Genomic DNA, 27460 nt, shown 5'->3' with positions numbered 1-27460 from the left:
CTGCTTACTATGATTCTTTCTGTATTCACAATAAATGTGGTATTTTGCCTTTCCCCCTTTAATAAGATCCTGCTGGTTTTTATTTTATTTGTATAACAACGGAACAGACACTCAAAGCGTGACCTGCATGCTTGGTGCTGACAGTGAGCTCCCGAGGCAGAGAGCTGCAGTGGAGAAGCATTGTGAGGCATTAGGGTTACAGCATAAGAGGTGACAACCCCTCACTGGTCTGGATTGCACCCCAAAGTGTGACTGCCCCATCACGCAATTACTAACCAACTTCCACCAAGAACTCTCACCATGGAGACTAAGGCTAACATATTCAAAAGCCTTGAGTGCCTTATGAGCTAAGCCCCATTTTCAAAAGTGATTTGGACATGTAAGAGCCTAAATCTTACTGAAAGGCAATGGGACTTAGGCTCCCAAGTACATAAATCACTACAGAAAATGGAGCTTCAGCACTTTCAAAAAATATACCCAAGGAGTGTTAAAAACAGTGTAGGTGCACTTGAAAAAAGAGTCCTTGGAGACTGCTCAAAGGATAGGTCAGTGTAAAAGTGTCACCAACTTAATGCAACAGATCAGTCCCAGGTCTATTTAGACTCATCTGCTGACTCTTGATCAAGTAAGCTTTTATTACTGTTAATTCCTGAGCCCATACAGCTAGGAGAGAACAAGCTGGATTCTATTGTGGCTCATGAAACAAAACTGTTGGCTAAGTTCTGATCGCAGATTTTTATTTGTTTATTTATTGTGCACACATAGGGATCACTGAACCAGAAATAGCCCTGACTGACTCTCAGATCCCAGTGTGAGCTTGTAGTGCTGGCTGTTAGTCAAACTAAGTTGAATGGAGCAAATTTGATATGAAGTCATTGGCACACATGCAACTTCATAATGCAATTTAAGTATATTCCTCCTCCAAGTTATCAGCCTCATCAGGCTACTACAATAGGTCCGATCGACCAGGTAAATGATTTTCCCATGATGATGATCCGAAAAAGCCAGCAGGCCATATTCAGTCAATGACCAGAGAATTCTTGAGGTGGAGAAGCTAATACATCTCCTCTTGTATTTCTATGGTAACCATTGTGCACTTTCCACAGGAAGTTGAAAAAAATTATAAAATTAAGTCAGTCATGAGAATGACTGAATAAATTGCACTGCCCCTTTATCTGTCCCGTAGCAGGACCTCCCGACTTGTCTCATAGAAATCAGGGCTCGTCTATACTTAAAACACTACAACGGGGCCGCTGCACCACTTCAGCGTGGACATTACCTCTGACAATGGGAGTTCTCCTGTCAGCATAGGTAACTCACCTCCCCAAGAGGTGGTAACTAGGTCGATGAGAGAATTCGTGTGTCAACCTAGCACAGTCTACACAGGGACTTGGATCAGCTTAACTATGCCTCTCAGGGGATGTGGATTTTTCACACACCCCTCACTGATTCAGTTAAACTGACCTAAATTTCTAGTGTAGACCAGGCCTTAGTTAAAGCCTGATTAAATGGGTAAGCCTGATATGTCCTAAATGCCACCATGCTCTGTAATTCAATTACACCAGGTGAAGTGAGCTGGCTACGAAGCTGAGCCACTATATTGCTGTGAGGACCATTACTGTGCTTCTGAAACCAGCCACCTCTTCATGCCAGTCCTTTGAAAGGCACAAGAAGTCAATCAAGTGTTGAGAATTAACAGCCATCCCTAAGAGAAAGATTCTTTTCCTTCCCATTAAAATCTAACCCAGAGATGAAGGATGAATTAAACATTTACATGAAAATCTCATTCCTTCAAACCAGCTAAAATGTCTGGAATGCAATTATATTCTGCTTCTCCTTCAGAAGTTCCAGTCAGACATTTTAACAAACAGGATTTGTTCTTCCCTTTAGAGCACAAGGCTGTCATGATGAGAGCCAGCACAATTTAGAAGCAAATGTCTGAGTCATTCTTTGCCTTGGGAAAAGCAGTGTTGTAAGTGTCTGTACGTAATCACTGAACATAAAGCTGCTACAATTAATAATTGCCTTTTTAACATTATAATGCATTAATAGGCACAATTGGCCAGCTGCCAGGTTACCATTCAAATACAGTAGTAGTTTTGTCACCGAAGCTCTGCTTAAAAAAACTGAAATTCTTCATAAAATGCCATTTATATGAAAATCTGTTTTTCTTGCCATACGTTCTGCTCCTTCCGGGATATCAATTTTTCAGGAACAGTCTAGTCTATCTAACATGATTAGTTGCGTGTGTGTGAAATGACCGTACATAAATAAATCATAGTAAGAAGGAAGGTTTATGCATCTAAGACTCAAGACAACAAAGGCTTTGCACATTTTTGGTAATAGGCATATACACGAAGCCAGCAGTTTTGCAGGGAAAATATATATGCTCATGTTTGAGTTTGAAGTGCTGTTCCAGAAATAGCTTCTTAAGCACAAATAATGGCACCATGTGACTTCAGTGTTCTAGTCTGAGTGCTTTTGCTTGTTTCAGATCAGTCAAATCACGTGATGTCCTTACAGGCTGAGGAGATGCTGCTACCTAGAGCTCTCTGCCTCCCTAAATCCGCAATCAGCAGCTGGATGATTAATGAACCAAGGGGACTCAGCCAGGTGCTGCATTGCGATTACATGAGAGGACTAGGTTTGTCCTACTTTCTCTCAAAATCCTCCATAAAGAAAAGAAAACCAAACACACAGAGGTTAAAATAAGGGAATCCACACTGTGTAGGAGGACTGAAATCAGTGCTAATGCTGCGGGGTACTTACAGCACCTTATGCCTGTGGATCCCAAAGCATCCATTAGTCCTCACCATGCTGGAAAGCATTACAGTATCCATTTTCCATAGATTCATAGACCCTAAAGCCAGAATGGACCATTGTGATTATCTAATCTGATCTCCTGTACAGCACAGACCATAGGACTTCCCCAAAATAATTTGTAGAGCAGATCTTTTAGGAAAGTATCCGTCTTGATTTAAAAATGGTCAGTTATGGAGAATCCACCAGGAGCCTTGATAAATTGTTCCAGCAGTTAACTGCTCATTTTATGAGCTGGAAAACAGACACGGAGAGGGTTTGCCCAAGGTCACATGTTGAGATAGTGACTGGCCCAAGAATGGAAGTAACGCCCCTGCTCTAACCACAGAACAACATTCCTTCTCTGAGCCAAGACCCTCAACTCAATCTCCTGCTTTTCTCATTAAGCAAAACAATCTGCCACGTCCTTAGATCAATACCACAGTTCACATCTGGCAAGAACAGCCAAGGCGGCAAAAGGGTTGAAGAAGCAGTAAAACTGCAGTGGCTCCTCTTCTCTGGAGAGTGGGTAAAGAGAATCAGGGGAATGTACTGTCTAGCAGCCCCCAGCCAGTACAACAGAAGATATGTTGGAGGGTGAGTTATAGAGGAGAGGGCCTTCCAAAATCCCACACGCAAAACATGGAAAGTAACTAACATACAAGCTGAACCAAGACCAGACCAGACTGCAAGCACTCTCAAAGAAACACAACTTTGAAAGGATGTGGTGAAGAAACTGCCCCAGCCCAACCAATGATATAGCCAAACTGCTAGTCATACACCAGGCTCACCACTCTGAAATTTGCCAAATCTGACACTTATAGCTGATCTCTCAATAGCTTGATTTCTTCAGCACGACAGCTGAACCGAGTTTCACTGTTAGAATGATTTAAAGGAATCACATTCTTCTGGCAAGTATCAGGGGGTAGCAGTGTTAGTCCTGATCTCTAAAAGCAGCGAAGAGTCCTGTGGCACCTTATAGACTAACGGACGTATTGGAGCATAAGCTTTTGTGGGTTGCATCTGACGAGGTGGGTATTCACCCAGGAAAGCTTATGCTCCAATACGTCCGTTAGTCTATAAGGTGCCACAGGACTCTCTGCCAATTCTTCTGGTAGAGTTCTCTGCTCCTAAACCGGAAATGCTATAAGACACTCCCATCCCATCCAAGATCTTTCCCCACTGAAGCAGTGAGCCCTCTGGGGGCAGGGAGAGACACATACACTGCCTTGGCCCATTCTGACATGCTAGCAGATTAGAGAGACGTAGCTTTTTGCAGAACACTGCTGATATTCACCTTCTTTTGAAGGGAGAAAATGAGAAAGATGCTCCATGGAGACATGAGCTTAGAGACTGATTTGGAAACAACTTTCCAACAAGACTGAAATGGCTACTGTCAGGACAGTATGACTAAGAATCAGAGCTTTCTAAGCTGGGTTTTGCTTTGCAGACATGCGTGGGTGATGCTGCCCCTCCGCTCTGCCTGCCTGCTCTGTTCACATGAGCAGACAAGATATTGAAATATACAAGGCTCTTGCTCTGGGAGAGGGGATTCTTACATATTTCAAAATCTGTCCTTGCTCTCAAGAATGAACTGGGTACCTGAGCAGTGTGCCTACGATTGGGAAGAACCCAGAAATCTGGGACTTACAAGTCCAGGAGAGCAATTGGAATTTTATCTGTGCTGTGGTCCTTGTTTTGGGCACAGAGATTTCCTCTATTCCCCAAGTTGAGGAAGGAAGTTAAATATATTTCATGTTGAAAGGAGGTCTGAGTGTGGGGCAAAACATTGACCTTGTCCCTTTAAACAAAAAATGGATGCACAGCAGCCTGCCTACTGTATTTGGCCCTCCAGTGCCCCCCTATCAGGACTCGCTATTTGGAGTTCAAGCTTTCACTTGTGCAGCTCTCCCTACAACAGCATAGTCACAGGGCCGAAGTCCAGCCTGAGAGCTCTGGGGCTCTCTTGGCTCTGCCACAGAGTAGCAAGGCAGAGCACCAAGACACAGGCCTAGAGAGAAGCAGGAGGAACAGAGTCCTAGATTTCGAGGCAGAAGGAACCATTGTGACCATCTAGTCTGGCCTCCTGCATAGCACAGGCCAGAGCCCTGCCCCAGAATAACTCCAAAGCAGGTAACAGTGCGGAGGAAGCCTTCCAGCGCAGACAGACATGTGCTCACTCTTCCCCAGCTAGCTCACCAACAATGCCAATGTGGACATTGCAGCACAAACAGAAGCACAGGCCAGCGGCTCAAATACAAGCCAACTTGAGCCCCTGGCTCTGTACTCGGGGCCAAGCTTTACCAGATCAGCTGCTCTTAGTATTTTGGCCCATGGAATTGGTAAAATCTTGGTTTGTGCATCTCCATAGGCTGAAAGAGAATGAGAACAGCCGATCTGGCAGGAATTAGCACCCTCAAAAGGCCACTGGCAACCTGAAGGAGTGGTTGAGTGTGCTGAGGAGGGTCCAAGGGAACAGTAGCAGTGGCTGCTTAGAGAAGCTGAAGAATCTCACTAGTTACACAGAAGTGCTGCAATGGAGATGTGAATTCCAGCAGTTTCACGGAACACCTCTGTTCTGCAAAAGAGCTGTGACGTGAACCAGGGAGACCTGGAAGATGCCAATGCCCAAAGGCAGAGCAATGGAGAGATGATTTGCAGTCCAGAAGAAAAATATAATGTCTGTAGCAAGGTTATTGAATGCTGAGCAGTTTCCTCCTCCTGCTTTCACCACAATAGATTTTGATAACCTACCTGGAGATCTGTGCATCCTGTAATTGCAGAGAGTCACAAAATACCACATCTCCGTGTACTAGACAGTGCTGTTCACATCAACTGGGCTCAACAAAACAATCACATGGGTAGCAAGCATGTGACAGAAGCAAAACTGTGGAACAATTCAGATCAGCTGCAATCCTCACCTGCAGTGGTTTGTCACCAGGTGACCACACCCATATATCAACTGTCTATACCAGCTGGGACAGCTGACGCCGAGTTGACTGGATACTTGTCTAGCTATCATCTAGCTAGGGTCTTGTAACAGTGTCAGGGGGAAAAAAATGTCTCATGGTCAAATACCACATCTCACAGTCCTGACACCAGATCTCAGGCCACTGTTTATGACCCCAACACTCCCAAACTCACTGATAAACTATCAGCAATTCCAATAGAATCTGACTCTCCCCTGCCAGCCCCCCACCCAACATCATGCAACAGTTACTGAAAAAGCCATACACAGAGAAAGGAAAACAGAATGCAAGTAGTCCTGTTGCAAACCAGTTACTCCAGCTATTGCTGCTATGATTGCTTTGGGCCTAGCCCCTTCGCTGCCTACAACGCCCTGTGTTTTGTAACATACTGTGGAGTACTGCATGCTGAAGGAAATCAGAACACATCTCAATCAAAGCTGCCCCAGACAGAGAGAGTCGTGTGAAAGGTAAGGCCTGAAGTGAGGGGTCTCCCCAATCGTACAGAGAACTAACAGGAGTAGGGATAAAACAGAAGGATTCACAAATATTGTTTGGTTCCACTGAACCTTCTGCACCATCCTGTTCCTCCCTACACAGTGTCCCAAGGCCAGATATTTCTCAGATCGCCCCCCTTTTCTGTTGCTGGCTTTGGGAAGCAGTTCTACAGAGAGCCTCCTAGCTACTCTGCAGCAATCTTGTCAGTACTGTACCTAGCTCACCCCTAAGGAACTTCTGCCAGGATGTGTCCTTTCAGACAGTGGGCCTTGACCGTGCACACAAGGACAGAGGATTTATGCACACAACTTTCTCCTCCATGAGATGGGTAATCATAGCACGCCAGCTGCTGCCCTTCAATTCTCTTGTCATTCCAGGCCCTCCCTAAAACTGAGCTGGAAATTAAGACAGTTGTAGGGATCAAAAAAATAATCTGCATTTCCATCAGCTCCAGTAGGAGGCTGAAGCTAGATGAAACTCCACCTTCGGAGCAATGGGCTGTGCCCACTGTAAAGCTGGAGCGCGCCTCCCAGCCCTGCCCGGGCGGACGGACACGCGCTAGCTCGGCTCAAGTCGTGCACTGACAGCAGCACTATGGATGCTGAGGCACGAGCTAGCCCCCCAAGTACAACCCACCCGACCCCTCTGGGTCCATCCTCGGCTGCCTAGCCCATGCCACTGCCCGTGACTCTATGGCCGCCCTGCGGTTTTTAGCATGCCAGCTGGAGCAGAGCTAGCGTGTCTGTCTACCTGCTTCCCAGCTGCAGTGTAGACATAGCCACCGATTCCTGGGGCAGTAATGTTTGACTGAACACTCACAAATAGATAAGGAAAGGAGGCCACACTCCACCCCATGTACACTAACAGAACTGTGTGGAAAGTACTGAAATGGCATGAAAGGAAGCCAAAGTCCACACGCCTTCACCCACTAATATGCCTGTAAACGTGAAGGATGGTGAAGCAGAGATACATGTGTTGGCCGGGTGGGCATTGCTCCAAATGGACCCGAAGGTTCTGTCTACACTGCGATAAGACCTGCGACACGCTGCGGCCGGTCCAGGTCAGCTGACTCAGGCTTGTGGGGCTCGGCCTGCGGGGCAATAAAATTGTAGTGCAGATGTCGGGGCTCAGGCCCCATGATGCGGAACCCAGACTCTGCCCTCAGCCCAAATGCCTACACGACAACTTTTAGCCCCACAGCCCGAGCCCTGCAAGCCCGAGTCAGGCGAGCCAGGCTCTGAGATTCGGTGCCACGGGTTTATCACCACAGTACAAACATACCCTAAGAGTTCAAGGATGCTGCAAGGTGAACACTACTGCATTGAGACAGGTTTCAGAGTAACAGCCGTGTTAGTCTGTATTCGCAAAAAGAAAAGGAGTACTTGTGGCACCTTAGAGACTAACCAATTTATTTGAGCATGAGCTTTCATGAGCTACAGCTCACTTCATCGGATGCATTGCATAGCTCTGCATTGCTAGAGCATTAGACCCATTCTAGAGCGACCTGGCACCTTATCTGGCTAGGTCATGCTTCCAACTGTAATTAGACGCCTTACAGTCAGCTCAGTCACTGCATAACGCTGAGTGAGTAAAGTCACATAATAGTTGCACCATATTCCCCTCCTCTTTGCCTTCTCTTCTCTGTCCTAGAGAATAATTTCCATTGCCAGCCTCTCCAGGAGGCACTGAATTGGGATGAGGTTTGTGTTGGAGCAAAGGGCTGCAGTATTCACACCCATTCACATCTAGTCCTCAACTGGCTACACTGAGCCTTGTTTCCTCTAGCTGTTCCTGGCTATGTTGCTTCCTGCTCACTTTTGTAGGGTAGCCAAGGGTAACAATTCACCCATCATGCTATTTTAGTGTGTCTTTGGAAAACGATGTTGGGGCCTTAGTACTTAGCAGGCCTACTGAACTAACTGGCCAGCACTTTACTCTGTGGGAGGGGATGACATTTCCCTGTGATGGGAACCTGGCGGTGACGGACTCAATCATCCTTCCTTGCTTACTACTCATGCGGAGGGATAGCTCAGTGGTTTGAGCATTGGCCTGCTAAACCCACGGTTGAAAGTTCAATCCCTGAGGGGCCATTTAGGGATCAGGGGCAAAAATTGAGGATTGGTCCTGCTTTGAGCAGGGGGTTGGACTAGATGACCCTCTGAGGTCCCTTCCAACCCTGATATTCTATGAAATTCCAGCTCACCCTGACCACTGAGACCTTTACAATGTAACCTTGGACATAGGTATAACCGTATGGTATTATAACAGGTACCAGGCAGACTAAAATACACCTAAAAGGGATCTCATTTAAAAATGGATGTTTTCCTATTAGACAAGGAAAGAAAATTGCTTTCTTGTCTGTAATTTCCTGTTTGCAGTGTTTTTGTAGCCATGCTGGTCCTAGGGTAGGAGAGAGACAAGGTGGGTGAGAATCTCATTTACTGGACTAGCTTCTGCTGGTAAACAAGCTTTCAAAAGTTTCTCTCTCACCAACAGATGTTGGTCCAATATAAGATATTGCCTCACCACCCTGTCTCTTATAATGTCCTGGAAAAATCAATGTAAATCCAAACACAACTTCTGCAACTCATTTCCCCACCCCCCACCACCATAAAGATCCTAAAGCTGTGTTGGCTAGCGAGGCTTGCTATCTCCCTTTCAGAACAGTGGAGTCATTTTAATGCAGAAATTGTGCCACGCTCCCTCATACTACCGTTTGCATAACAAAAAGCTTGTTTCATTTCAGTTAACCTTGCAAACAATGCAAGAACTATTCTCTAGTGGCCAAAAAAGTAGATCTGTCTGAACCTTCCTCTGTCGTTATGTATCTGAATGGCCAAAGCCAGACTCAAGTAATGGGCTGTTGGAGGGTACCGACAAGGCCACGAGAACAGTTTTAACAAACCCAATCTCTGCACCAGACACCCTTTCTACAATCAGTTCCTTCAGCCACATGGTTAAGAAAAATATTTGCATTAGTTTACAATGATTTCATAAAAACACTGTTGGCTTTACATCCCACATGAATTATCTGATTGTTACTGACACAAAGGACTCTTTGTACTTGACATTAACACTGCACCCAAAATTACTAACTCATACTCTGGAGAAAGCAACTTATCTTAATTTCTAAAATTAAAAACCTAGAAGAAGGAGAAATAGTTTCAAGCTATTAGGAGGTTTTGAACATGTTCTCAGTTTCCTTAAACTCTCTTCTTTTCTTTTGCTAATGTTAAAAAACAAGTCCATTATTTCCAAAAGACGGAGGTGATACAAGTGGGCAGTTTTCGGCATGGTCTCTTTGGGCTGGCAGTACACAACCACAATTGGTCAATTCAGCGTGTAGTTTAGAAGTGCTCTTGGATTCCACATTGATGCTAAGCTCTCACATAGCTCTTCTGAGAGTAACACTTTCTACCATTTCTGCTTGGCTAGGAGACTCCATCCCAACTCGGCAGATGACCTGGCATGAGTTATTCATGCCTTTGTCAACTCTCAGCTGTGCTACAGCAATGCGATATACCTAGGAATGATGCCTTAGGTGCTTAAAAAATTACAGCTAGTTCAGAATGCTGTAGAAAATATCATCAGAAGCACAGTGACCACGAGCACAACTGGCCCTCCATCGGCTTCCCACGGTGTATCAGAGCAAGTTGAAGGTCTCAGTCTTTAACTTTAAGATGCTCTATGGCCTGGGCCCGAGATACCCAGATGACCACCTAAAGCTCCAGGATGAAGACTGTGGTCAACAGCTCTACTCCTCTGCACAATGGAATTCTCTACAGTAAGGGTAAAATTGGTCTGTGCAGGAGACAACTTTCTTGGTGCTAGTCAGGGACTCTGGAATCAACTCCCCCAGGAACTAAGGACCATCTCAAACTACACCGAATTCTACTCTGAATGCAAGGTGCATTTCTTTGACTTCCCTTCTCTGATATATAACAATGTGTGTTTATATTAAATTTCCAAAAATGCACTACCCTGCATACAGTTCAGCCCTTAGCAGAGGATGAGAGAACACACACAACAGCCGTTAGTCACTGCGCGTAATGCATTACTGAAAGGTGCTCAGACACTACGGTGAGGAGCCTAGCTAGAACAGAGATCAGAGCAGAATAGTGACTAGCAATACCCAACTGACAGGTGATTTTCACAGGGTAGCTAGATCAGCACTTTTGGTTCCTTCAAGGTGTCAAGTTGGCTGCCCAAGACTATCACTAGCCAATTTTGAAAGTTTTAATCATAAATCATAAAAACCATCTTTACATAAAAAGCGTGTCCAAAACAGGCCCAACATCAGCTATCACAAAGGCAGTATAAGAAAATCAAACATGAACTGCGCCTTTAAAACAGCTAAAATTATGGCCTATTGGAGAAGTGGCTGTTCCCAAGATGCCATTCAGAATTAATTATTGACACCTATTAAGAAGCCAGGGGCAGCTAAGTATAACTCTCACATCACTCTTTTTGCTTGGGCAGAGAGTAATAATTCACAATGTGAGAGGAATCCAAGACAAGTCAGCTGAACTGGATCAGCTAGAGCCTTCCATAGACAGATGCTCCTGTATACTGAAGCACAAACCTAAAGTTACCCCAAGCCAAACCGAAGTCTTCTTCCCCAATTTTCCACACGTTAAATTTTATTTAACTCAGGATCTTAAGATACGTTTTAGTGTCTTACAATACTACAGTACACCTTCCCATGGACTTCAGAGATCACAACCTAAATAATATTGCTCCCATGCTTTCTCTTTCAACGAGATTAGTTTGCAGCCAGTTTAATTTTAATGTTTTCCAGCTAGTTTACATGTTCCACTTTCCTGTTGTGCTGCAAGATTAACATCAGCTTCAACTGTAAACTGATGGCACTATTGCTGTGTAACTACATTTACATTGACTAAGGCACTAGGAAATGCCCTTTAATAAGCTGCAGAGACAGCTCAGGGCAAAGACAAGAACAGAGGACATGTAAGTGTAAAATAAGCAGAACTGGACAATGTAATAACTTTGGACGGCAAATAATAGACAGTAGGTTTGCTTACACTACTCTGCCGAGCGACGGACTTATAAACGGCCAATGCTTTAAGATTGCAGTCTGGGAAAGCTACATGGTACTACAAAATTCTAATTGGGCTGATCCCCTCATTAGTCTGATTGGGGATGGATGTTTCTCCCACAACAAGCAGTGATTAGGAGGTACAAACAATTAGCAAAAAGTGAACCCTTGCATTCCAGATGGCTGGCAGAGAAATTCTAATTAGTCTGTCATATGGCTATTCAGGTTCTCCCCCAGGGAAGTTGCCCTCCACATATTTCATGAAGCAAAAGTCAGCTCTGGGTAACATGTGAATTTGTGCCGTGAACTCGATCTCAGAAATACTTGATGCTGAAAAGGAAACATTAGGGAGACAAAAGAAAAGGAGTACTTGTGGCAGTGTTTGAGCTGTTGGGTTTAGGTGGGTTTAAGTGGGATTAAACGAGCTTTTTTCAGACATGTTGATGGCCAGCATTCTAACCCTGATCCATAGCTAAGGATATGATCCACTCCAAATTTCTGCCAGCAAAGCCTCAACAATAGGAGCTGATACTTTCCTCTGAAATAGATCTGCTCAGCAAGTCCCACCAGAGATGCCTTGCTGTCAGCTTCCTTCTGATACTACAGAGAATTCTTTCCTGGGTATCTGGCTGGTGAATCTTGCCAATATGCTCAGGGTTCAGCTGATCGCCATATTTGGGGTCGGGAAGGAATTTTCCTCCGGGGCAGATTGGAAGAGGCCCTGGGGGGTTTTCACCTTCCTCTGTAGCATGGGGCACAGGTCACTTGCTGGAGGATTCTCTGCACCTTGAAGTCTTTAAACCATGATTTGAGGACTTCAATAGCTCAGACATAGGCGAGAGGTTTTTCGCAGGAGTAGGTGGGTGAAATTCTGTGGCCTGTGTTGTGCAGGAGTTCAGACTAGATGATCATAATGGTCCCTTCTGACCTTAATATCTATGAATCTATACACAGAGCTGGTCCCCTCCAGGTCAGGGGTGAGATGCATAATTGGATGGTGGAGTGGGGGGGAGAACGGGACTGAATCTTATTCCACTGCTGTCTGCGCTATATCTGCTCTGTAGACGGAGATGATTTGATTCCAAGGCTGAGAGTTCTGCACATTTCACCATGACAACCACCCCGTCCTTTTTCAAAGGAAAAGGCCAAATAAGAAGCAAGTTCAGATGGGGACAAAACTTGAGATATCGAGATCATGAAACTTGAGATCACATTTACAAAGACCAAGACCAATGCTATGTGCACAGCTGCATCAAAAACTCATTGAATAACCACGTATGTAAAACATTGTACCAGCCACTCTATTCCACATGGAAGTTTGAGTGAGAACCACCAGCTGTATCATTAAAGTAAGGGCAGCCTGCTAACGTGCCAAGGGTATCTTCTGTATGACTTAACCTATCACTCAGTATCTTGGCACTAAGTTACAGGCGCTGCTTGTGCTATGTTAGTGAAGGTCAGGATCAGCATTTCCGTCTCCAAGCGCAACTGTTATTAGGAGTTTAAGCCTTAGCAGTTAAAACTCTGTACTGAAATTTGGTACCCAGTGACTGGGGGTTGGGAACAAGCATCAACACAGAGCAAGCTGCAAGGTGCCATTATACCCTCAATTCAATTAACACCTTTAAAAAATTCTCAGTACATTAAATGCTATATTAAAAGACTGCAAACCTTACACACACAGCTTTCTGCAAAATTCACCATGCAAGCTGAGATTTTCCATGCTCATTTTCTCCAGGAGGTAACGGAGACCGGGCTTGAGGGGTTAAACTAAGCAAAATCCCTTCACTCATTTGTGTTGTGCAAGATTAAAAAAACTTCCATTTCCAAAATATCTAGTGGCACTTAGGCCGAAAGCTCGAATAGCTGAAGTGAGAGAGACTGCAGGAGCATGCACACAGCCCCTGTTTCTTTAATGCCTTCACTTGGTCTAGAGAATAAAAGATTTTAACAAAGATAACTGAAAAATTATACACTGAGAACTCCCAGTAAAAAAAAACAGGCTTGCAACTTCAGGAGAGAGAGGACATGCAGGGAAAGCATATGCATGTTCAAGGAACTTATAAAGCTTGTTAGCTAAGGCTCATACGAGATAGCAAATCCCACATGCCACATAGCCCTGGACTTTTCCTTTCTTCCTTTTATAAGATCTAGAAAAATCACACATACAACAGCTGCAATAAGTTTTTTGTAAGTCTGTGTATGTACAATGTGCATTTATTTAACAAACCCACCCTTGGCAGCACTAAAGGCAGGGAGGGCAGGCTTCCCACCAGTCAGGGCTGGAAAAGGATCCCAAATTCAGCCCTGTGCTCCTCGGACTATCACGGCGAGACGGCTGCAGACAGTATGCTCAGCGGCTTTGTGGAGAAGCCTCATCACTTCTCAGCAATCCCTTAAAGCCAACCTGGAGAACAGTGTTAGTTCTCCGGGTTGAATGCATCCTGCCCTTCACAGAAGTGAGACCAAAACAGACGGGAACTTTGGCACAGCAGTGACTGCTACCCCCCCCCCCCCCCCCAAAAAAAAATATTACGTGGGATCCTGGGGACAGACCCCATACACCAAACCCCCATTGCAAATATACATTTAGAGCAACAGTTCCATTTGGATAGTTATCCGAGTGTTCTGGGTTGCTAGATTGACTACAATTAGTAGAGATTTATGCAGTCATATACTGGCATCAAGTTAAAGCTGTGACAAACTACAGAGAGGGAGGAGATTTGAAGTTACAGTCAACTTTCTCCTGGCTCCTCACTGTACCACACAGCCATCAGGTTAGCATGCAATGCTAGGCATCTTGTGCGCTGCCTAGGTCAGGCAAGACTACTTCATCTGCCTGAACTTTCAGTTTCTTGATTTGAAACTGCTATTACAAAGCTGGTTCGTCACTGATATTAGGACGATGATACACACATTAGGAATGCAGCATAACATTGAAGGCTCTCAGCTGAACATTGCTTCCAAGAAGAAAATAGGTCTGAAGATTACATAATGTATGATGCATCCGATGAAGTGAGCTGTTGCTCACGAAAGCTCATGCTCAAATAAATTGGTTAGTCTCTAAGGTGCCACAAGTACTCCTTTTCTTTTTGCGAATACAGACTAACACGGCTGTTACTCTGAAACCGTACCTAATACCAGAATCTCTAGAAAAAGTGTGTACATACAGGGATTTCACGCCCCTCCCACACTCCCTTTCCCTCTGCAGCTGCCCCAATTTGGTTTAGCTGCAGAACCTACTACACTAAGGCAGGGAATTGCTATTTAAGATAACTAGAGGGATCAGCTCCCAAACTAAGCACACTGGTGGAAAAACAAAATGCCTCTTTTCCCTTCTGTAGCATCCTCCTTCAAAAACTGTAGGAGGAGATTTAACAGAGGGGCCCTGTCTAACCATAAGTAGTCAGAAATGAGAGCAACAGTTTGAAACACTCCCAGAATGGCTGAACCCGATACAAGCTACTATAAAAGCCATATCATATAGTGCACCTTACAGGTTATATAAGCCCAAATCAAGAACTGGGGGTATATTGAAGAAGGAAGTGCTAGGCACTTACAGTTCTGGAGCATCTCCAATGTAGGCCTGGTTTTGGGACAGAAATGTGCTCATTCTTTTACTAGTTTCAGAATAGCAGCTGTGTTAGTCTGTATCTGCAAAAAGAACAGGAGGACTTGTGGCACCTTAGTGAAGAATGTAGGGATTCCTCAGAGTTTTGCTTAGCTGAAATTCTTGTCCCATCCTACACAGAACCCACATCCATCCAATTTCAGTGTCCCCTGACATTGTTCCAACAGGAAGGAGCGATGTCACAGACTGACATTACTAGTAAGCCAGTGTATGTAGGAGATAGCCATTTGAACAACTTCAGCTAACAGTTCGAAATGTGTTTAGCTGTGATTACACTCTGACAAATGAGTAAATGACATTGTGGTGCTATGTCTAAAAGATCTCAGTTCTTCCCGGTAAAACCTGCTCAGTTTGCAAGCAGAGAGTCATTCCTGGCCCCCACTGTTACCTCTGGGATCTGAGAATCGAGATAGATTCTGCAGGCAAAATTCTCTTTCCAGTGGAGATGTGAGCCAGACAGAATCTATTCCCCGTAACACCTGCAAAACCCATTTCCTTCAATGTACCCTCCAGCATGGGCTGGCTCACACACTATGGGTGGAGCAAAGCCTCTAGCTTTATCCCAAGCACTTAACATAAAGGGGAGTTTCAATACATCAGTCTCTAACGGCAGAGCTATTGCAAAACCCTAAGCACTTCAAACCCCAAACAGCTCAGTTCCTCTATCCCCTTTGTGCATGGAATTCTTTCCCAGCATAGAGAAAAGGTAAAGGGCAGGACAGTTCAGCAATGAACGGGACTCCCACTAATAAACACGGTTTCAAATAATCTGGTAACGGACACTGTTCAGAAAGGAACCTAGCCTTAAACACTCACCTTTCAATGTGAGCATTCTAGGCACAAGAGATGCATGTTTTAACACAGTCTCAGATCTGCTCACCTGCAGTTCTTGGCAGGAATCCCTTTCACTCTGGGAAGGAAAAAGTGCCTAATTTGGGAAAAAGTCTTTATGCAGAAGTTAGAAGATACAGTCTCATTTTCAAGCATAGAGGGCCCTGGCTTGTTTATTTTTGTAAAGTCATGAAAGAATTTCTACCAATAAGAGGTTTTATAAACCTAAATTTTGGGTGGATGTCACTTTAACCTATCAGTAAGTACTCCTCACACTTACTACTGCTATCGTTATCTCTATTTGACTTTTGCAAACTACGCCCATGCCCATTTGGTTATCAGGGACAGTAAATATTGCACTGGTTTTTACAGTGCTGGTGTGGACAAGTGCAAACAAAAACGGAAGAGTCTTCTGAAGCTGCTGTCATGACCCTGGGAATGCATCTCAACTTGCTTCACAGTGTGAAACTGTTACTTCATTAATGAAACAAAAGAAATGTTCTGCACAAAGTGGTGATGTAAGACTTCATAGCAACACTTTCACTCTGAAGTGATTGTTTCACTCCCTCTTAAAAGTGAATGAGCTGCTGTCAAAGGTCCCTTCCCCACTCTGAACTCTAGGGTACAGATGTGGGGACGTGCATGGAAGACCCCCTAAGCTTATTTTTACCAGCTTAGGTTAAAAACTTCCCCAAGGTACAAACTTTGCCTTGAACTGTATGCTGCCACCACCAAGCGTGTTAAACAAAGAACAGGGAAAGAGACCACTTGGAGACATCTTCCCCCAAAATATCCCCCCAAGCCCTATACCCCCTTTCCTGGGGAAGGCTTGCTAAAAATCCTCACCAATTTGTACAGGTGAACACAGACCCAAACCCTTAGATCTTAAGAACAATGAAAAAAATCTATCAGGTTCTTAAAAGAAGAATTTTAATTAAAGAAAAGGTAAAAGAATCACCTCTGTAAAATCAAGATGGCAAATACCTTACAGGGTAATCAGATTCAAAACAGAGAATCGCTCTAGGCAAAACCTTAAGTTACAAAAAGACAAAAACAGGAATATATATTCCATTCAGCACAGCTTATTTTATCAGCCATTTAAACAAAAGGAAATCTAACGCATTTCTAGCTAGATTACTTACTAACAGAAGTTCTGAGACTGCTTTCCTGATCTGTTCCTGGCAAAAGCACCACACAGACAGACGAACCTTTTGTTTCCCCCACCCCCCCGATTTGAAAGTATCTTGTCTCCTCATTGGTCATTTTGGTCAGGTGCCAGCGAGGTTATCCTAGCTTCCTAACCCTTTACAGGTAAAAGTTTTGCCTCTGGCCAGGAGGGATTTTATAGCACTGTATACAGAAAGGTGGTTACCCTTCCTTTTTTTTTTTTTTTTTAAATGACAGCTGCCTTGGAAAGTTTACACACTGGCACATGAAGCTAATCAAGACCAGATGGTTCATGAGACTGAAATGGAAGAAAGCACCTTACAGCTCTAAATCACCGATTTATGTCTGCTGCAGGCCAGTAGTTTCTGGCCTGTCTCCTCCCCCATTAACAGCCCCACAGTACTTTAAAGAGTACAGTGCAAGAGAGCCAGCACAATGCAGAACTCTGGCTTTCCAATGCAAAAGAGCACTGGCTACCTTGGATAAATCCCTTTGATCAACAGGCTCAAAGGATTAATCCTGCAGTTTGATTGTTTCAAGAGATGCATAGTTCTTCAGCCCCTTTGCTTGAGAATAGATTAAATGGTTTTCCACACTTTCACTTACACTTTCTTGTTAGTATGCAAAATATAGCAACCAAGAGGACAGCCTAGGGTTTCAGTTACATCTTCCACTTGTTGCTTAGGACAGCTCAGCCTTCTCTTGATACAAACATGTAACAATGGGAAGCATTTAGAGTCTCAAAGTGCATTGTGTTATCTACCTCCCCATTCTCTCTCCCCTCAGGTAGAAAAGGAGGACTTGTGGCACCTTAGAGACTAACCAATTTATTTGAGCATAAGCTTTCGTGAGCTACAGCTCACTTCATCAGATGCTGTTACTCTGATCTCCTCAGGTAGGCAGCAATTTCTAGGAAAGGAACAGGCATTCCCAGCAGCTAAGGTTTGATAAAGTAAAGAGCTCTATGTTAGGCTCCATCTGTCCAAATGGCTCTTTAGAAAGCAACACAATAGGCCTCTGCAGTTTCTCCTCTTAGCAAGCTTTACAATAGATGGAAAGTCAACAACAACGGAGGTGTAGGCAGAACAGGTGCTTAACATTCCAGCGTAGATTCGCTAAGTTGTCCAACAACATCATTGCAGTGGGTCGTAAACAAAAGTTCCCAACTGATGGCCAAAGCAGTTCAGTCTGCACCTTTAGTAATCTTTCATTTGACAGATCACTTGGTCACTGGTTTCAGCTGCCATTGTTTCCTTTGCTGGTTTGTACAGAAGAAGACAGTGCACTACAACAGAAAAGAGTCAACCAATTTTTAAAGATCACAAGAATGAATAACCAAACACAAAACTCTAGTTTATATAGAAACATAAAAAACAACATGGGCTTGTCATCTTCCTTTCCTTCCAAGAGGCAATGAAATGCTTTTGTCCTTGAAGTCTGGTTTTCAGTTACCTTCATTTTTCTCTCCAGCTTCCTTTCCTTCTGATTTTTTGAAAGCGGGCCCATGAAAAGAAACGTTTAAAAATGTGTGATTTTAAACTCTGATTCAGAGAAAGGGAAGATCCCTAGAGTATCAACAATGGAAAAAAATGTTGCAGGAAACCCCTTCACTGTCCCAAACTGGAACCTTAACAATTGCAAAAGAAATGGCTATTTTCTGGCCTTTGTTCAATTCTATCAGGCTAAATAAAACCTCCAGCACAGTCTCTACAGTCCCTTACTTGCAGCTTACAGACAATGAAATGTTTGAAGAACAAAAAACTGGGGTAATTGAGGTGTTGGATGGGGATATCCTAAGTTCTCCTTTCCTTGCCTCAGTGAAGGAGCATTGACAGTTTAGAGAATCACCACAGGATGTTAACAATGGTGCTTAGGAGCAGTCAAGTATCCAGCATCATTCACCACCTTTGTATGTGGAAGCAGATAAAGATATTTAAGCCTAATATAACATCACTTTTTTACTTATGTGAACAGGATGAGACACTCAGCAGAATTACAGTTCAAGGTTAGCATTAAACAGCAATTTAAATTCATGCAAGAGCACTGCAACTGGACAATTTTGAGCACTCCTGCTAGTAACATTAAATTCCCCGGGCTATAAACTCCCCCTTGCATGCCATATGGTTACCACAATCCTGCTGCTTTTCCACTTTCCAGAGTCCCCTACTATTCCTCCCAAAGTACCACACCAGACAGGAAGCCCACTCAACTCTCCCCCACCTGAGACTGTCGTATTTAGGAACATGTTTAGGGAAACAGATTAAACCTAAGCTGGCAGAACCACCACCTTTGGAGCTGTAGCACATGGGCTGCCCATGCAGAAAGCACTCAGCCTCTCAATGCTCTGGGCTCCCAAGATGACTTTGCATTTCTATACTGTTTTTCAGTTCATCTGACGTTAAAGTAACCAAAGCTTCAACCTCACCAGAGCAGGGGAGGGTTAGCCTATTTTAACTGAAACAGAGGCTCCAGGTTCCCAAGCAGTCAGTGACAGATCTGAGAAAAGGATGGGAAACATGAATTCTGGGTTTAGCAACTAGACCATGCTTCTTCTTCCATAAAAGGGATCATTTGTTCTGTCTAAAAAAAAATCTGGAGCATACCTGCATTTTGAAACCCCAAACCCCTTGAGAGGAATAAGAAAAAATGTTTATTTTGGATATGGAACAGTGAATTCTCATTTGGACTAATGCAAATATAAAACTTTTACTGCAGGATGGAATTACAGTTCAGCATGAGCAGATTCATTAATCAACACTTCCAGCTTTGTAGCAGATTTGAAAGGAAATCTTCCCCTCTTCAGTTGAGGAAGATATCCATTCTGAGGCAAAAAGAAAAGGAGGACTTGTGGCACCTTAGAGACTAACCAATTTATTTGAGCATTCACTTTCGTGAGCTACAGCTCACTTCATCGGATGCATTCTGAGCTGTAGCTCACGAAAGCTTATGCTCAAATAAATTTGCTAGTCTCTAAGGTGCCACTAGTACTCCCTTTCTTTTTGCGGATACAGACTAACACGGCTGCTACTCTGAACCCTGTCATTCTGAGGCAGTTGCACTTATGAATCCCTGACAAGAGAGGTTATGGAGCAAGTTTTTTCCTTAAATCCAGCAATTTATCCATAGCCAAAGCCATTGCCTTTTTTGTGATGTATGGAGGTTTGTCAGTTTTTTGGTTTGGCTAGGAATATTTATATATATTTAACACACAAACGGATTAAGAAATCTGATTGCTGAGAAAGGATTACACATCCCTACACTGCACCTGAATATGAGGAATATTCGTTATGCAGGACTCTCAAATTACTTTTAAAGCAGTGCTAGGTTTCATCTTAGAAATTAAGGAGACTGCCTATTTTTGTAGTAAATGTTATCAGGAAGATTGCAATACCATAGCATGGCTTAGTTTTTAAATCCATTCTTATTAAGCAGCAGTCATGTAAATTTGGCAGCAGACCTATTCAAGGAGAGAGAAATATGAAGTTTAACAATGCACTCAACTCGTACACTAACTTTCTATACACCTTGGTATCAAACCCCAGTGAGATAACGTGATACTTGAAGGACTGTAGACTGTTTGTTGCCAAACAAGACAGAGCTGCCAACTTCAATTTGAGTTATTGATCTAGCTATTTGGCAGCACAAAAAATAAAGTACAACTAGCAAAAACTTCTTTCTAAAGGTGTGTGGACAAGAAGATAGGTGTGTGGCCCTTCAGGAATGCAGTAAGCAAGAGCTCGGAGCCCATAGGTTTTTAAACAATAAATTCATACTTGCCAATAATTCTTTTGTTTAGTTTTACAAATGACCACACAGATGAAACTAGAAATGTCTGCACATTTTAAAAAAAGCAGTAATTCAGACTAACAAGGCATTTAACCTTTACTGAAAATGAGACAGACAGGTTTGGAAGAGTGAATTTTCTTGTTTCCATCAATATATTTTTGTATGAGGAGTTGATGGATAGACTCAAAAGTAAGTGGTGTGTTGAATGTTGAGAAAGTATAACAGCATGTTTTCTTTTGCAGTTAAAAATCCATTGCTTCCCTTACATGGTATCTATTTTTATAGAAATTTCTGCCATTAGGAGAAGCTAGTTAAAATTGAAGCTGGAATGCCAACTTAAGTTCTTCAGTACCTGATAACTGAATTTCTCAGCCTTAAAAAAGGAGAGAGAAATTAAAAGTGACAAGATGGTGCAAGGTTAAGGACTATGCGAGCTAGCACTCAATTCAGGCAATTCCAAGATTAAGGTTCCTAAAGTCATGGTAATTTCATTCTACTTTAATGTTCATGCCTTGTATTTCCTAGACCAGTTTTCATCATTTAATGTAGGACTGTGCATATCACTTATTAATCTATGCCCTAAAACACAGAATATGCAAACATGCAGAGTTAACGATGCAGTAAAAACCTTAACTTCTGAGTTCCCTGACTTAAGTGCTTCACTTCAACTTTAACACTGTATTATTGCATCTCTGTGCACACAGTGTACAGTACACTGTAACAAAGCAGTAAGATCGATTATGGAAACATTAATTTATGGTCACAGACAACAAGACCACAGACTTCCCCCTGCTCTCACAGATAGGGCAATGTAGTAAAACTTATTAAGCTAGGAGAAATGTGATTGTAAAATTTGAATCTGAACTAAATGTATCCCTGACCACACATCTCGTATCCTATGGAGGGCATAACCCTAGTGGTGGTAGCTAGGTGCTGTTTCTACACTGTGTACAAGAAATAAGTTATCACTGTAGACTACTGGCTGAAGTGGAGGAAAGCGTGGTTGGGTCAGTGTGGTGGCATGGGGGGGAACATAAGAGTTCCTTACAGTACGACAGCTGATGGTATCTCCAGTGTGAACTTAGAACCCAACTCAAATCCAATGCCCAGGTAATCCAATAGTTATGGTTCTTTATTTACAGTATTGTACTGTTGTTCATAATGGACTTGTGGAGGAGGCTTGGTGGTTGGTGCCAGAGGGGTGTTGGTAGATAAGCAGATAATGGGCATGTTACAGGGTCAACATTAAGGTTCCAGTTCAGTTCTGAATTCAAGCTCTATTTACAAGCTCAGGTGACAATGTATGTCCAGAAATTTTCACTTCTCTTATTTCTTCCTAACACTATTTCAGTATTTTCCTGAAAATTGCATTACTCAGCCAGTACGTGCTCAAAAAGCTAATCTGGGGGTAAAAAGAATTGTGCACCCACATAAAGTAGGCTGAGACAAAAGTATAAGATATTTGAAAGCGAGGGTTGGGTAGTAGCAGCAGGAAGCCCAACCCCTGGAGAGGCAAAAATGCGTGGACCATCTAGAAAGCATATTTAAATGGTCACAAGTTCCACTCCACAGGGTAAGGAAGCCCTGCTAGAAAGGCCTGATTCTCAACCTCATTTCCCTGCGATTCCATAGATTCACTGGCCCCAGAAATTCAACGCTCCTTGGAACTAAAGTTGCCAACTAGTGCATGAATGAATTATTCCACAACATTTCAGAGCTGTATCACCTGCATTCAAGCTCTTTCTGTGCTTCAACCAATAACTCTTCCATAAAGCTACATGGGGCTGGTGTTTTTGGAAATTTGCAGTAATTTTAAGAGAACAAGCTAGCTTGGCTTGTTGAACTATTCTGCTTTTTTAAACAGACTATGATAAGACATCCAGGAATTTCACTAGCTGTTAGGTTTGAACTGGAACAATTTTTAATGAGTAATACTAATGTTTTACTACACAAGCTCTCTACAATACTAAAAGCAGCTGCATAACCAAAGAATCCATAGCAGTGGAATAAAGTAGTTTGGTTATTATTTGAAGTAGCAATGTTCTCATTTCTCTCCAAAGCAGCTTTTCAGATTTATAAGTGGTTCCTGTTTTCTTTTGAGCTACGGAAAGGCATTTCAGAGATGGTTACTGTCACAACCTCCCTTCCTGCTCACAGCTTGGGTAACTGGGCCAGGATTTGATTTCCTCCCAGGTTCCAGAACAGACTGTGCAGAATCTCTGCTGCCGTATTGCAGCCACAGGAGTAGAGGCAACTGCAGGTGTTTTGCCCCCAGGAAAGAGGTGTAATGACCACATAGTAAGAGTATCTGCAGGCCCCTCCACTATTCCCATAATCCCTCTGGAGCAGTCCTACCAATGCAGCAGAACCATAAGATGAAGCAAAGCTCTCCTTTCCACTCCACACAAACAAGAAGATTTGCAGCACCAGTCAGAAGAGACTTTTGTCAAGAGGCAAAGCTCATTATGAGCTGTAATAAGCCATAGAACACAAACTTCCCCTTGCTTAGAAAACGTTATGGTTCTGAAAGCATTTCTATTGACCCTCAAGTATTTCCAGCCTAAGCAAGTCACAAAAATATAGGACTTTAAGGCACGGCTGTCATCCAATTAGCTAGCTCAATTTTCTCCACTTCGTTGAACACCTGAGCTCCTCTTAGAATTAGGTGGCCAAAAATTTCATTAACCCTGAGTTAAGCTTGCCCAGTGCTGTGCTCTGTGTTCTGGAAGGACAAGACACCAATGAACAACCTGAACTCTGTGTTAACTAAGTTTTGGGGCATTTAATTTCCTCGGTTTTTAAAAAATGTAACCTCAACACTCCCATGTTCCAAAGTCCAGCTTTCCTTCCAGTGCCTCTGGCTCCTTAGCAACGATTATCCCAGCCACAGAATGCACTGGCTGCATATTAGCCCCTTCACTGCCCCTGCATCATTTCATTTCCCATTTCTGTCCAGCAGAGCCCAGTTCTCCCTCTTCAGCCCTACTCAGGCCAAGACAAGCCCTGGATATCTGACCAATAATGTATATTCCTTGTCTTACGTCTTGGTCGGTGAAGACAGATGGACTGTGTTTTAGTTACACACATCCACTGTCTGAGCCTACCTTGGTTTTATAGACACCAATAAAGTCCCCACACAGTATGTGGATAATTAGCAGCAAGCGATCCAGCACTACTCCATTGAACCCTGCATAGCCCACCAGCAGCACTCTCAATCGTCTGGGTAGTATTCAGATCCCAGCCATGCATAAAACAAAGCTCCGAAAGGAAACAAAGGATTCTTACATAGTGCCACTCCCCCGTGAACGCAGTGTGAAAAAAGCAGTCAAATAAGGTGAAACTCTTAAATGACTCAAACTGCGCAGTAGAATCTCTATGCACAGAAATTCTATGCTTGACTAATAAGAGTAGAGCAGTAGGAATACAGTACTGACCAGGATGGTGACGATGAAATACTAAGGGAGTAGGAGAGGCTACAAAACCAGAAAATGCAATAATGGGGGGGGGGGGGAGGGGGATTTCAGCTATCCTCATTTTGAGTGGGTACATCAGCTCAGGGTGTGATGCAGAGATTAAATTTCTAGATACCATCAATGACAGCTTCTTGCAGCAGGTAGTTCTGGAACCCACAAGGGGAGAGGCAATTCTTGATTTAGTCCTAAGTGGAGCACAGTACCTGGTCCAACAGGCAATCATAACTGAACCACTCGGTGATAGTGACCATAATGTAGTAAAAGTTAACTTCCTTGTGAGGGAAAAAATATAAAAACCCTACCACAGTAATATTTAACTTTAAAAAGGGGAACTACACAAGAAAGAGAATGGTAGTTAGACTTTAAAAAGAGCAGTCACAAGGGTAAAATACCTGCAAGCAGCATGGAGACTACTTAAAAATATCATTCCAGAGGTTCAGGCCAAACGTATAAAAGACAGTAGGAACACCAAAAGAATGACACCATGGCTGAACAGCGTAATTGCTGCCAAAAGTGCATCCTTTTAAATTTGGAAGTCAGATGAAGAAAACAGGAAGCAGCGCACAAACTCTGGCAAGCATAAGAAGCCAGGCCAAGAAAGAATTTGAGAAGCAACTTGCTACACAATAATAAAAATAAAGTTAAGTACATCACAAGCAAGAAACCTGCCAGACAAACAGTGAGGCCACTAGATCGGTGGCTCTCAACCTTTCCAGACTACTGTACCCCTTCCAGGAGTGGGATTTGTCTTGTGTACCCCCAAGTCTCACCTCACTTAAAAACTACTTGCTTACAAAAATCAGACATATAAATACAAAGGTGTTTCAGCACACTGTTACTGGAAAATTGCTGACTCTCATTTTTACAATTATAAAATAAAGCAACTGAAATATAAATATTGTACTTACATTTCAGGATATAGTATAAACAACTGTATGAAATTTTAGTTTGTAATGACTTCCCTAGTGCTTTTTATGCAGTCTGTTGTAAAACTAGGCAAATATGTAAATGAGTTGATGTACCCCCTGGAAGACTTCTGCGTACCCCTAGGGGTATGCGTGCCCCTAGTTGAGAACCACTGACCTAAATTAGCTGTTACCACTCAAGAAAGATCTTGGGAGTCACTGTGGCTAGTTCTCTGAAAACTTCTGCTCAATATGCAGAAGCAATCAAAAAGGCTAACAGTATGCTAGGAACTATTAGGAAAGGGATAGAAAAGACAAAAATATAATGCCATTATATAAATCCATGGTGCATCTACACCTTAAATAAGGTGTCCAGTTCTGGTCACCCCATGTCAAAAAGGACATATAGTGGAACTGGGAAAGGTTCAAAGAAAGGCAAAGATGAGCAAGGATATGGAACGGCTTCCATACAAGGAGAGAGTCAAAAGATTAGGGTCGTTCATCTTAGGAGAGACAACTAAGGGGAGATATGATAGAGGTCTATAAAAATCAAGATTGGCGCAGAAAATATGGAGAGAAATGCTATTACCCTTTCACACAATACAAGAGCCAGAGATAAAGCAATGAAATTAATAGACAGCACCTTTAATACAAATAAGAGGAAGTACTCTTTTTCACACAACACACAACTAACCTGTGAAACTCACTGACATAGGATGTTGTGATGACCAAACATGTAACCAGATTTAAAAAAACCTGGATAAGTTCACGGAAGATAGGTCCATCAATGCCTATTAGCCAAGAAGGTCAGGTACAAAATCCATGCTCGGGATCACCATAAACTGCTGACTATCAGAAGCTGGGAGCAGAAGACAGGGATCTTTCATTGCCCTGTTGTGTACACTCCCCCTGAAGCTCTGGTACAGGCCACTATTGGAGACAGGACTCTGGGCAAGATGGACCATGGTCTGACCCAGTCTCACAGCTCTTTTCTATGTATGTTCTTATGAAGTGCCAGTATAATAAAGCTGAGTAAAACAACTCAAACCTACATAATTCTCTTGAGCTAATAAATTGCCAGATGTACTAACTCCAAATTATACACAATGGAGATGTTATGTCACCCTATATACCATTTCCATGAAGGGTACTTCCTTTCCTGAATACAGATCTCAGTCATTTGCAATTTAAAAATAAACCAACAGCCTTTTGCCTGAAGCCATCCTTTGAATGTCCTCTCTGGTTTCTTGATCAAAAATTGTATCCAAGAGGGGAGTCAAAATTTGTGAGATTACAGCAGCTTTTTCACACTAACATGACATTTGGTGCGAAGAGCGAGGCACATGTGACAGGGTAGGGGAAATATTTAACTTACATAGCATTGTCTCATTGCCCCAGGCCATGCGGTATCAGCCTACAGTACACTGTTCTATAATCTCTCCTAGGAAGTGCCACAGTGGTAATCGGAACACCGACAAATACCTAAAAAGTAAACCATTAGAGAGCCCAGAGGACTGAACTTTAAATTCAGGGCTACATGGAATTCTACCAGCTCCTTCAACTATTTACTCCTGTGCAAGAAATTACACAACTCAGCTAGAAATCTTGATGTGAAGATGTTAAAATCCCGTAGTGTATAATTATGGCTTCCATGGCAAAATAGTTTTGTATGAATTATTTTAGTAAAAAGTGACAGAACTGATAACATGCACCCGGGGCCATTGTTTACTTTCTATACAAGATAAGGGTGATAAAGCATGCACAAACCTGAGTATGACTGAGCATTAACAAGCACCTGTGTCCTGGTCAAACTGGAAATGGGCAACGTAGCAAAACCTGTCTCCTGGCACTTTAGCAGGCTAAAGAAATTACGGTGCCTGAAGTTAAAGAAGAAAGGTTTTTCTGCTTCCTGAAGGAGAGAGCAAAGATTCAGTACAGCAGAGTTTAAAGACATGGACAGAGCTTTGGGGGAGCAGCATGAAGGCAGCAGTCACATTCTAGATTTTAGACTCCCCCTCAGAACTGTGGGGGGGGAGGGGTGGCAGATCCAAAGGCCAGATCTTTTCTCCAACACATGCACAGGTGGGGAATGCAGTTGGCAACCACTTCACGATTTGTTTTCCTCCCCTCTTTTATATTTCTAGAGTGCTTTTTATCCATGGCTCTGAAGTCACTTTACATGCAAGCAAGACACTCAGTGCCCTCAGGAGATAGGAGGGGACAATACAAGGACAACAAGAAGTTAAACAAACAAGTGACTGGCAAAGCTGTGAAATCTTGAAATCAATTCCTAGTCCTTTGCTCCAACACAAAACCCACTTCCTTCTCCTCAACAAGATCCTGGGGAT

The 27460-nt window shown here is 43.1% G+C and overlaps 1 protein-coding gene across 4 annotated transcripts in view; it reads right to left on the bottom strand.

Annotated features, from left to right (window-relative positions):
- The window catches only part of OSBP2 (oxysterol binding protein 2), a 354387-nt gene that overhangs the window by 313496 nt on the left and 13431 nt on the right, over positions 1-27460 (bottom strand). Inside the window, exon 2 of one of the 4 annotated variants that reach the window (XM_077834778.1) lies at positions 15831-18233. The exons of 1 other annotated variant lie outside the window; for it this stretch is intronic. In XM_077834778.1, coding sequence (XP_077690904.1) covers positions 15831-15937 — 107 coding nt within the window. In that variant the 5' untranslated portion in view covers positions 15938-18233. Of the gene's footprint in view, positions 1-14879; positions 15691-15766; positions 18234-27460 lie in introns of those variants that run through there. 2 more of the 4 variants (XM_077834780.1, XM_077834779.1) reach the window with 2 other exon arrangements.

Source organism: Eretmochelys imbricata, chromosome 15 (assembly GCF_965152235.1).
Source record: "Eretmochelys imbricata isolate rEreImb1 chromosome 15, rEreImb1.hap1, whole genome shotgun sequence".
NCBI classification, from domain to species: domain Eukaryota; kingdom Metazoa; phylum Chordata; order Testudines; family Cheloniidae; genus Eretmochelys; species Eretmochelys imbricata.
The sequence above is the reverse complement of the archived record's forward strand: the minus strand, read 5'-3'. Positions and strand labels throughout refer to the sequence as shown.